A 12,924-nucleotide genomic window follows, 5' to 3' on the forward strand; every position below is an offset into this window, starting at 1 on the left:
AAATCTGATGCTTCGACTTTGTAAAATATAAAATGCAGATTCCTCTTCCTGAAGCTCCTTGTATAGTGTGTGAAATTCCACGTCTGTACTAAAAAATGACATTTTTCGCACCCACACTTTTTTTTCGTGCTTTGCACTTCTCACTTCCTTCTCTAATATACAAGTAATCCAAGAAAGCTACGAACCATTTGAGTCCAAAAAATGCACATTTTATTACAAATGTGCACTCCAGCAGCTACGTATGTAAGCTACCACGTTGTGTTTGTGCACTTCACTCATAAAACCAGTTGAAAATCGTCTTGCGAAGATCGCCATGCCCGCGAAATAAACAGTTGAGGGCAGCCATGCGAGTTGAGCTACCGTGACGTGAATTGACTTGACGTTCCGTGAGGTGACGGACCGTGTGAGTACACATTGACGTGTGGGTGCAGTGACTGCCAGTGTGAATTGGCCTTAATGCGGAATCCCAAGCCAGGGCACTCCTATAGAGGCCCTGTTTCTCACTGTGACTCCCGGAAGTAGTAAGCATCCGACACCCGGGCAGTAAGTACACATCATGTTGTTCCTTCAGATCGGCTATAGAATGTGATCGTGAATTCACTCGTGCTTAACTGTCTGCTGTATATTTTGTATGTGTCTACTCATGTTTTAGTCGTAATAGCAAGACAGTACAATTGAAATTACAGACCGAGGTCTCGCCACCTCTCTTTGTCGCGCTACACTTTACGGTGTGTGGCAGAGGATGCTTCTGGAGCCAACATTTTTTCTCTCCTTCCTTGTTCCAGTCACGAATGGCGCATGAGAAGAATGATTGTCGGTTAAGATTCATACGAGCTCTAATATCTTTGTTTTTGTCATTCCGTGAAATGTGTGTGGGTGGAAGCAGTATGTTGCTAGACTCTTCTTCGGACTTACACTCCCGGAATTTCAACAGTAAACACAACGCCTCTCTTGTAGTGTCTTCCACTGAAACTAAACGACCCCTTGACGAAACGCTCCGCTCTTCGTTGGATCTTCTCTATCTCTTCTATTAGTCCAATCTGATAAGGGTTTCAAACTGTTGAGCAGTACTCTAGAATCGGTCGAACAAGTATTTTGTTTGCCCCCCCCCCCCCCCCCCCCTCTTTCATAGATGAATTACATTTTGTTAAGATTCTTCGCGTGAATCTCAACTTGGAATCTACTTTTCCTGCAGTTAGTTTTATGTGGTCATTCTCCTTCCTGCTATCGTCTTCTGGTGTAGCAATTTTCCTATGGGCAACATCATTATCCGCGAATGTCCTCCAACGTTATCCATTAAATCATAAATGTATATTGTAAACGGTAACGGCTCTATAAGAATCACTAGGGGTACTCCTGAAATTACTTTATATCTATCAGAAATTGCCTTACAAATGACGGTTATATTCACTAAAAAACAGTGCGGAACAGTATCGAATGCCTTTCGTAAGTTAAGGACCATGGCACGAACCTAGGCGAGTTTTTCGACAATGCTTTGGCTCTGGTGGACGAAGAGAGCGTGGTACATACTGCCAGTATATCTGGAATAATTGGTTTTTCGCTGTCACTTTTTTACAGCCGGAATTATTACTTTATTACTGAAGCTGAAATGGCAAAACTGAATTACCGCCCGTTGTAATAGTTTTAACTCGCCTTCTCGCTCCTGAACTTTGCTGCTTGATATTCAGCATAGGTAAAATATCGTTTTTAAAATTTCCCTAGGTAAAAATAACGCTATTGTTATTACTTAAAATGGCAGCGCATTGTTATTCTAGTGTCAATATTAATTTCATTTCACCAGATTGGAGCTTTGTCTCCAGTTTTCAGATGTCGATTGAAATATTGCCTACAGAAGTGTTACTTTGCTGTTGAATTTCTGAAAGAAAGTAATAATAATTAATGTTGACTTGGAGGTACATGTTTGCTGTGTGACGTAATATCCTTATAGTGGGGAGGCTGTTGCTTTTTGTTACGCAGGGTGTGGCACGGCGGTGGTGGCTGCCCCTCAAGAAACACCCACCAAATTTCTGTGTGTGTACAATGAAGCAGAACTACATACAGGTACATCTCAGCAAACTAACCTCGCTTGAAACTCACATTGCTTGGATTTTGCTTAAAGCTTGACAGTTTGCACAGGTCGTTTCTGTCAACCTACCGTACAATGGTATTCCACGAGACAGGGCAGCCTATTAGTTTTCAAGCTTAAATTCCGTAGATTAAAATTACTAGCAGGCTGTGTTAGTTGTACAGTCTCTTTGCATATTCCTAGCGTAAGGGCTCACTGTAATCCACCTACACATCTACACATTCATAGCTTTCAGTACAGTGGCACTCCAAGCGTAACATGCAGGGAAGTGAAATAGCGTTAAAAACTGTAAGGAGAAACCAGTTCAATATAGGATAGGTATTCGTTCATAAACAAGACACTTTGTTTGTGCTGCAATGACGACATTTGTTATCCCGAACCCTTTCAATTTGGAAAGCGTTGTGATGGGTGTTCGGAAACAGCATACAGTTTCGTTTTTAATTATGGTCGTAGATTTCATACAGAAGACGTCCAAATCTTTTCCATAAACGAAAAGATAGTTACGGTTAGTTTTGCATTTTCTGACTCTTCCTGTATTCTCAGTCTGTGTCTGTTTCTAGGTCGAAAGGCGCACTTGCACCTTATTTACGAAACTTTTCGGGACATTTCCATCGAAATGGTTCGTTTTTTGTTCGGAGTTTGTTATGTGTGCACTATGGATTTAAACTCTTCGCTGGCAGTCTGGTAAATAATTAACACAAGACCTTTTTAAAATAAAAAGCAAAAAGCGTCTGGATCAATAGATATCATCACTGCAGCACTATAAATGGCGTCTGGTGTATAAACAAATATGTAGTTACATAGCTGCTGAGGAAATGATCACATCAGCAAACGCGTTGCAAGCCGCCGTAGTTCATACGTAGTAAGGTTTCGCACCCGTCCGCGGGGAGATGAAACACTAACCTCTCAGCCTGACAGATTTAACGGGAGCTAACATACGTTGCGAAAGCCTTCATTGTATTTACATTAGGATTTGTATAACACTTATTGCAAGTATGCATAAAGAAATTTTCATCCACTTAATGTAAATCTACACTTTTTATTTCGCATATTTACTTCTAGTTTTAGCAACCGATATTTTATAATCTGCATTTGACACAAATACTTACACTGATGCCGACTACGCACAACTTCACAGAAGGCTACGATTCCACATGCACTGGATAGCCAGCCTTTTTTTTACTATTTGTTTAATATTTGAACATAATTCGTATCACAGAAGCGACTACTGTGTCGTCGGCACATGTCCAGTAGCTTTGTTCGTTGGTTTATGGACGTTCTTTGAATCACAATACTTTTGCGTGAAACTTTTTAAAAATTTTTTTTAAGTGCTAACAGGAATATTCTTTGCGCATTTTCATATCAACTAGTTGACAAAAATTGTTGATATTGTTTGCGTATTGTGTTGGTAAACAATCTCTAGTGTCAATAAAATCCGTTAAATACTCTAGTGCGACCTATCAGAGTGATAGTGGGGAACACCAATTACATATTGCATTTGTGTAGGAGAATTCTCGAATGCGAAATGGAAATTCCTTGATAATCGAAATCATCTACGAAAGAGATCCCTTATAAAACACTCGTCCGAATGGTTTAGCAGTGTGGGTCTGTTAACTAATTGAGAGAGAGAGAGAGAGAGAGAGAGAGAGAGAGAGAGAGAGAGAGAGAGAGAGAGAGAGCACCATTTGAATCGTAACACACTTGTTCAACCATCACAAAACCTCCTAAGAAGCTCTTTACAAATTCAGAGAAAAGACGCAGGATGCAAATCCTAACTTCTAAAAATCTGATCTTAAACGTCCCGAAACGACCCAAGAAATAGGACTTTCTCCCACATCATCTCACACAATGATCTTGACGGCAAAATAGCAGAAATTCGGCTTGCATGGAGGCAAAGCAACAGTTGTTCTTTCCGTGCATCACGAAGGGCTGCTTATACAAATCCATGGCCCTGACTCGATAAGGAATTCTAAAAATGTACTATCCGTTTATCCTCCTCTATACACAGTATGTTTCACGCTAACAGTGATTACACCGGTGACGGGTGAGAGATTAAAGACGCGTGTACACTGTCTCCCGCGCATCATCCAGGAATGGAAGAGTAAAAGTTTCAGGTAATACCTGTTACGCACCGTGGGTTGTATGTACACGTAGATGACCGTGGTCGACGATTTTTATTAATTTTACCCACATTTAGATAATAAAGCTGTCTTTCAACATACTATGGAGCAATGCTGTCGCCTAAATTTAGTGACTTGATAGGGGCCAGAGGTGACGTGTTTCTCTATTCTGTAATCAGTCTGTTTGAATATTCAAAAACGTTAAATTTTTTGGACCATGATCTCAAACCATTGCCCACGCACGTGGTGAAGGCAATTACGAAAAATTATATATACAATTCTTACTCAGTATAACACAGAAAGAATTCATGTCGCGAAAGTATGAAGCTCTAAAGAATGGTATGTACAGTCTGGGACAAGTAGCTTTTTCTCGATTAGATTTAACTAGAGAGGTTGGTGCAGCGTATGCCCCGAAAATGCCAAGAAACAGAGCTTTAAAGGCATGTAAGTGACATGAATTTACGCCGTTGTCAAGAATACCTGTTTACCGCGGCTAATGGCTTGATGATTATTTGATTCCCTATAAAAGCCATGTGCAAAATGCTTTCGTCCAGCTGTTACCTTTAAAGTATGGTCATTAAATTTCATGTATCACTTCCAAGAAGAAGACAATTGAATCGGTGACTACGAAACTTTGTGAAAGTGTTAGTCTTTTTCCACATACTCACCTTTGAGTGACACACATTTTTGCCAGTGGTGGATGACTTGGCGCAGCCCTTAGTTGTGGAAGTCCGCAGTTTGGCTTTTCAGGAAATATACAGCCTGGATAATCACCTCGTCATTGTTCTGGAAACGGCAAGGATATCTTCATCCAGGGAAAGAGGAAGAAGTTCAAAGAAGGGCAGCTCGTTTTGTATTATCGCGAAATAATGGAGAGTGTGTCGCGGATATGATATACGAATTGGAGTGACAGTCATTAAAACAAAGGCGTTTTTCGCAGCGGCGGAACCTTCTCACGATATTTCAATCCCCAAATTTCTATTCTGAGTGTGAAAATATTTTGTTGGCGTTCACCTACATAGGAAGAAGTGATCATCATAATAAAATAAGAGAAATCAGAGTTCACGAAAAGTTTTAAGTGTTCGTTTTTTTCCGTGCGCTGTTCGAGAGTGGAACGGTAGAGCAGTAACGTGCTTCTATGAACCCTCTGCCAGGCACTTAATTGTGAATTGCAGCGTATTCAGATGACGTCACTGTGTGACTTGTTCCGTGCAGAATGAACTAGGGCGTTGTCGCAGAGCAAAAATATCCCCTTGGACAGCTTCCCGCGGTACTTCACCTTGACAGTCTCCCATTATCTCGACAGGAGTTTTCTGTATTATACTCCTAGGAATTTTTGCCTCTTTTGAGCTTAATCTGTTAGCACCACATCATGGCAGTCCCAAAAAACACTTTGCATCACCTTACCTGCTGACGGTAGAGTTTTCGCCTTTTTCGGCATTGGTAAAGCCACATGTTTCCACTGCTTGATTGGCTCCTCACTTATCCATGGTGGTTAGGAATCTGAAGAAGTCATCTGGATTGACCTGACACAGCTGCAACATTTCTGCTGCTGTGTGTTTTTGAATGGATGGGAAGAGTAGTAAGCCAGCGGCGACTTCGTTTGTCACATCAAAAATAAAGTGAAAGATGCAGAAACCCGGTCTGTGATGTCGCCTCCATTGTTCGCCGGTCGTCTAGCACGAGGGCGAATCCCTGTTCTTCACAGAGAGAGAATCTGCCGCTTCATTCTTCTCCATGCAAACTAGTTTCACCATACTGGAAGCGTCTGCCTACCGAACCCGACTGTCATGTGAAGGTACATTGTTGACGTACAATTCAACCAATTCACCATGATGTGTTTGAGCGTTGTTCACCTTCAAATACAGAAAACGAATTACGGCACCATATCCCACTTTATTAAAGGGCTGCGGCATTTTCAGTTGGTTTATCTAGCGGCGTGTCATGGCACTGTGGCACGGAGAATTCAGTGTGTACCAGGACTGAAGCAAGTATCCAGGGTCGGTTCGAGAACATTTTTCCCATGCAAGCGACTTACCGTATGTCCTTCCCTCCCGCCTTTTCCTCGTACATCTTCACCCGTGTCAGTTTTCGCTACTAATTGCATTATGTACTGTCTACAAATCTTGCTAGCACCAGTTGGTTATAATTAAAGTGAAGCTACTCACGGAGGTCCAGTGTTGGTTGCAGTTATCGTATGGCGGCGGAACTTGGTAGATATGCCAAGCGAAGCAATTTACTCTGGAAAAAGATTGGTTCCAATTTTGACCACCAGGTGCAAATCTGACGCTGTGCGGCATCTTGTCGACATCTCCGATGCCACTGTTGAACAAATTGTGTAAGCGGCGGTTAATAATAAAATGACCATTATCCCTTTCTCACTTTTTTGACTTCCTCTGACCGGATCCATTTATTAATGTCTTTCTTGCATTCACAGCACCAGATTTGCACCTGGTGGCCAAAAATTGGAACTATTATTTTTCCAGTGTAAATGGGATCCACATTAACACAATAGAATATCTACCAAATTTCGCTGCCATACGATAATTACAGGCCACAGTCGAGCACTTTCAGTAGCTGCACTTTAATTACAACCACCCGGTACCTGCAAACAAACAAAACGTTCATTACATAATTTTATTTATTTCGAAGTGATGATTACAACTATCTGACAACACCTTGCACGAGCCTTCCGTGACTTCCTTACATTAGTGAAGGCGAATGACTAAGGTTTCTTTGAAACAGACTCGGCCATTTTTCTGCCTGTCTTTGTCAGCCACTTGTGGAAATGTGAAATTAGGTATGTGGAAGGAAATCGGCCGTGACCTTTCAGGAAAACTGCCCCTGCATTCGCCTTGAACAATTTAGGAGAATCAAAATAAATCTCAATCTAACCAAACAGGGATTTAAACTCCCTCTGTAGATGAGTCTTCAGTGCGTCTGACTGCCATTTGGGAGACCCGGGTTCGATTCCCGGTATTGCCAGGGAATTTTCCTTTCTCCAGCCTCGTAAGGGCAACTCAGGATATACTCGAACGATTAGTGGCAATTCCAGAGTCAAGAAACACAATAACGATCGGGAGAGCAGTGTGCTGATCACATGCTCCTCTCCATATCGCATCCAATTACGCCATTGGCGGAGGATGTCACGGAGGTCGGTCGTGCTCGATTGGCCCTTATGCGGCCAGAATGTGGTACTTCACCGTACTTTACCAGCCGAATACAAGTGCAATATCGTACTACTAAGTCTCCTTGTTCGTTAGTCACTTGTGCTCTGTCTCTCGTGACCCTGATGGCGGGTACATTACTCTCCCTTACTCAGAAGTTTACACTCTTTATCGCAGTGTACACTGTGTAAATTACATATGAATCGAGAGAAAACTGTGGTTTGTTGAAACTTGAAGTTTGCATGTCAGGTTTTCTCGAATGGGTAGCGAAATTCCTACGATACATTTCATACTCTGTAAAACAGTAGACAGTCCCGCACTCAGGGAATGACAGTCAAAACATTAAATGAGATATATATCCTCTTCACGTGCCACGAGAGTGCATAAATATGCTTAAAAGAAAAAAAAAACTAGCGTTTTGCTATAACATGGGGAAGCCGTTCTAAGCGTCGTCACCATACATTCATACACACTGTCTTCAGAATTCCGTCTCTCTCTCTCTCTCTCGCTCTCTCTCTCTCTCTCTCTCTCTCTCTCTCTCTCTCTCTCTCTCTCTCTCATTATACGTTATTTTTGGTCACATTGCAATACATCAGTGCTGTGGTAAAATATATGTACTTATTTATCTGACAAATTGCTACACAGTAAATCTCGCTAATATAATATCTTCGGTCTTGTGCCGTCATAGGTAACGCTGTCGATGTCGGCTGATGACAGATGTTTCGATTCTGTGGCAGAATTATTCATTTCGTCTGCTCTGCAGATTGTTCTTAAGTTTCAGAATTCTAATCACTTGATCGACGCAGAGTAATGTATTTTAATTTCAGAATAGTCGAGATGCTTGATATTTGAAGTATGGCGTCTTTTTTCGCAACCATTTTTCAGAAAGAGGTTTTGACACCAGTGAGAACGTGGAATTGTCATTGTCGTTCGCATTTTGAAATTCTTATGGGAGATTCCTCAGAGTTACGAAACTTTGTTCAGATGCAAAAAAAAAACACGAGTGGAACATATCTGGTTCAACAATTATTATTATTATTATTATTATTATTATTATTATTATACCAACTGTCTAATAGGAAAACCCAAATACGTTTCAAACTTTTTGTAGTAGGCACAGTAATGGGCGCAATTGAATGAGCACATTTGAAACCTTGATTTCTGAGGCAAGGTCCTTTAAACTTCTTTCATCCAACTCTGTATGATATTAAAAGTACAGTTTTTTTCGCAGGATATCTGTAGGATTAAAGTATGCTATGGAGAATGTTAGTGTACTGCAGGTCTTATTTTTTTTTTCCTTTTCTCTGCATTACAGTCAGAGCTTAATTTTCATTTGTTCTAGACTTACGCTTGTCATATCCCGCTATTATTGCTGCACTTACTTAGGTCAAGTTGGCCCTAATGGCTGTTCAGTTTTTCCTAATTTAATATCGATGACTTTCTTAACAGTAACAAATGCCAGTGTACAAACTGGAAGCTTCATTAAACTATTATTGCTCACTAACAAAATAATACATTTTAAAGTAGTGACGCTAATAATACTGAATTAGATACATACTTTAATTCCTTGTTACGGAAAGTAAGTTTTGCCTAGGGTAAGGCATGCTAGTTGTTTCCTGGTAATCTAAGAGATAAAGAAACATGTTTACAGTTTTTTTACTGGGACTGTTTGTGCAGTTAAAACGCACACTTTAATAACAGATATATTATGATTACTAAAAATATACTTCAAAATCATTCTTATCCACATTCTCGATATGAAATAATCTCATTGACTTCGGCAGCTTGCGTTAATTATTTAATAATGAAACTGACGATGAAAATTGATGAAGTACATACATTGAGTCTATGAGAGCCTTTTTTTCTTTGCTTGGTAATGTCTGCTTCCCTAGCAACTGTGTTTCACATTTATTTTGCACCTTACACCAATGAGCAGATTGCTTTATAACTGCGTATTTTAAAATTTACTGAGGTGGCGTGAATATGGATGATGCCGTGGGACCTATTCGAGTGACAATTATTATTACTGCTGACATAACAAGTGACTTAAGAGAAATATCATTTTACGGGAAAAAGCTATAATTGATAAATGATGTGTAGGATGGAGGTAGACTATGGAAATCTTACGTAGAACCTAGTTGCCGTAGTTATTCTCCATTTTATGTTAAAAAAATTGGCAGCCAGCGTGTGGTTGTCACGAAGAACAGGAGAATACTTTTATCACATAAATACTTATCCTAAGAGTAATGTGCAGCTGTAATAGACGACTTTTTTGTAATTTTGTGTCGATCATATGCTGAAGATAAAAGTTTTGAGTCTGTACGGTTTTAAATGATGGTGCTTTCCAAGAGAAAAATAAATAATAACATACCTCAGAATTAAGGATGTGGAAAATCGAAGCAATTGTTTGTTAAACTTTATTAATTCAAGGCGGTTATACAGCCTTACTGAATTACGAGAACTGCTCTTTCTCTGACGAAGTAGCGCAGTGCTTACGGAACGGAACTAGCATTTGCGAGACAAACCAGACTTTGGTTTTTCGCGATTTTTTTTCCCAAGTCAAGTCGATTAACTCCCGTAATCCTGGGGGGGGGGGGGGGAGGGAGAGACTTTATGCCCATATTTTGAAAATATTGTAATTTAGTCATTTACTTGATATTTTAAAATTATGAAAAAATATTTGTTGGGCGTAAAGTACCCTCTCCCCCTTTGGTAATGCGAGTTACGGAAAATTCTTTGGTATTGCTAGAGATAAGGCGAATAACAAAATGATTTCTTCGGAAAGGACACAGCAGAATTATTTCCCTATCCTCCAGTAATAAGAACTTGTGAACCGTTTCTAATTTTCTTGGCATCAATGTGACGTAACACACTAATATTTCTTCGTTCGGATGAATTTCCTGGGAATGTGACAGCTGAAAGTAAATTATGGATCATATACCACCTCCTGTCGTAACAACGCCACATTTGTATAAATTAAAAGCGACCTCCCTGAGGACCAGTCACAAGCAGTGGCTAGTACTATCTCTTAGTTGCCGCTTTCCAGCCACCGGAGGCACTCTATAGTTACTAGGAACAAACTTTCAGTAAAAAGATAGAGTTTTGAAAGAGAGAGTTTATTTCAGAACGTCATTTCAGGAGCTCCATGCGATTCCGCCTTTCCATATCAAGAAATTCTCAGGGCTTTTGGAAGGTGATGATAAAATCTACTGACACTGACGCTATATGACGAGCCGGTTCCTTGGCTCGAGATGGTGCAGTTTAGACAGAATTGTCATTCCTGCAGTTCCTAAGGGGGAGAGAAAATATTACCTGGTTTCTTCGTTCGACCTTGCTGGTGGATACTTGTAGATAAAGTAAAAACACTCTGTTGGGGGATTAGTAAAACTTAATCCCTTAGCAGGTCAGGCCAAAGCGTGGTTGGCCTGTGGTGTGGTTGTTGGCCCAGTCCTCGTATGAGCCGGTTTCGGGAGTGGCCTGCTTTCTCGTACAACCTCCTGGCGGTGGCGCGGATCGTATCTCGGAGCGGCAGGATCCCGGCGTCCTCGTAGAGCTGGCGCGTCGAATAGCGCCTCGGAAGATGCTTGGCAGGCTTCAGAGCGCGATTCTGTATCAGCTACAGAGTCACAATGTGAGCATCTGCAGCTTGTCCCCAGACCACGGCCACATACTGTAACAGTGGGCGAACCAAAGTTAGGTATAGCGTGATGCCGTGTTGCGGTGACGACGACGACTGCGGGTTTAGCAGCAGATACAGGGCGCGAAGGCGTCCTATTGCTCTCCCTTTGTCATCACGAATGTGGTGCTTCCAGGTAAGCATGCGGTCTTGGGTAATCCCTAGGTGTTTCGCCGTCCTACTCCATGGGATAGATTCTCTCAGGATTTCGACTGGCGGAAGCCCTGGCCGCAGGAGTCTCCGGGTGAAGACAACTGCCTGGCTCTTCGTGACGTTAAATTTTAGCCGTCACTTTGTTGCCCATTAGCCGCGTTGGAGGCGGTTTCTCAGCACTTGGGCGCTCATGTTGCGAGTGAACAGGTCTGTATCATCCCCGTACAGCTCCAGTTCGACGCCTGCCACGTTCAGAGCGTCCGCAGTGTACAGGGAGGGGCCGACTACCGACCCCTGCGGCACCCCTTCACGTATCTGCCGATCTGTAGACGTACCGTCGTCGGCCCTCACGTGGAAGATTCGTTCAGACAGGTACGACCGCAGTAGCGTCACGTGGGATGTCGGTATGCCATGTTCAAAAAGTCTGAACTCGAGACCGTCTTGCCACACCGAGTCAAACGGTCGGGAGACGTAGAGGAACACTGCCCCAGGGGAATTCCCTTGTTTCCAGTGCTCTCATGGCCGGTTCTTCCACTTGCAGTAGCTGGTGGGATGTTCTTCTCGGAACCCGAACTGCTCGTCCGGGATTATGCCCTCCTGGGTGATGTGCTGAATCAGTCTTCTGGCGTACAGCCTCTCGAAAACCTTCGAGAGGAACGGGAGCAGGCTGATGAGTCGGTAGCTGGATACCTGGCGTGGGTCCTTGCCGGATTTCAGAATGGTCACGACATCCACATGTTCCCATGCGAATGGGTGGAGATCTGATCGGAGGATCTTGTTGAAAACATCGGCAAGTAGCCGGTGTATTCCCGGCGGAAGGTTCTCCAGCAGGAGGGTTGTGACGCCGTCGCTGCCTCCAGCCTTCTTGGGATTCATCGAGTGAAGCTATACAGCAACTTCTTCCTCCGTTATCATCTCGCTAACGTCGCCTTCATCCCTTGCGGCGCCGAAGGTTCGTAGCTGCTCGTGGACCCGACTATGTGCTCCTCGTCGATGACGTCGGCTACCGGTGTGAAGTTCGCTGCGAACGCGTCAGCCAGAGCGCTGTCTTTCGCGTCCGGGTCGCTGGCGAAGTCGTTCCCGACCTGTAGGGACGGTATTCGCTGTCGCCGGTGTGGGAAGGATTTTACCACCCTGCATGCAATACGCCGGCGGTGTGGCCGAGCAGTTCTAGGCGCTTAAGTCTGGAACCGCGCGACTGTTACGGTCGTAGGTTCGAATCCTGCCTCGGGCATGGATGTGTGTGATGTCCTTAGGTTAGTTAGGTTTAAGTAGTTCTAAGTTCTAGGGGGCTGATGACCTCAGATGTTAAGTCCCATAGTGCCCAGAGCCATTTGAACCATTTCTGCGTGCACTGCCGTCCTCCGGATCGAGCGTAGACGCAAGGTCTGCCCTGTCCTGGTTCCGGTGTTGCTCGACTGCTGCCTTAATTTCCCGTCTCTTGCGCTTTAAGCGGCGCTTCGTGTCTGGTTGGCGAGTGAGCTGCCATTCACGAATCGGTGATCGCGACCAAATATGGCGCGGTAGCTGACGCGAGAAGTCTTGTGGCCCTTGGCGATGTCTCGGCGTGTCTTCATCTGCTTTTCGGAGCATTCTTCGGGTGAAGAATGCAAGGGCGGCGCCCCCCCCCCCCTCCCCCACCTCCGTGGGATTTGGCGCGTCCTCGAGGAGCTCGAGGGCTTTCGTCCAAAAGGGCTCGGTGTCCAGCCTGCGATAACTCTG

At 43.2% G+C, this 12,924-nt stretch overlaps 1 protein-coding gene across 8 annotated transcripts in view; it reads left to right on the top strand.

Annotated features, from left to right (window-relative positions):
• LOC126183383 (F-box/LRR-repeat protein 2) overlaps positions 1-12,924 on the top strand; it is a 262,031-nt gene that overhangs the window by 183,522 nt on the left and 65,585 nt on the right. For 3 of the 8 annotated variants that reach the window (XM_049925319.1, XM_049925320.1, XM_049925318.1), the window contains one exon: positions 1,978-2,061. The exons of the other annotated variants lie outside the window; for them this stretch is intronic. In XM_049925319.1, the coding sequence (XP_049781276.1) occupies positions 1,978-2,061 (84 nt within the window). The remainder of the gene's footprint in view (positions 1-1,977; positions 2,062-12,924) is intronic. 8 annotated transcript variants of the gene reach the window in all.

The sequence above is a fragment of the Schistocerca cancellata genome, chromosome 4 (assembly GCF_023864275.1).
Source record: "Schistocerca cancellata isolate TAMUIC-IGC-003103 chromosome 4, iqSchCanc2.1, whole genome shotgun sequence".
NCBI lineage: Eukaryota > Metazoa > Arthropoda > Insecta > Orthoptera > Acrididae > Schistocerca > Schistocerca cancellata.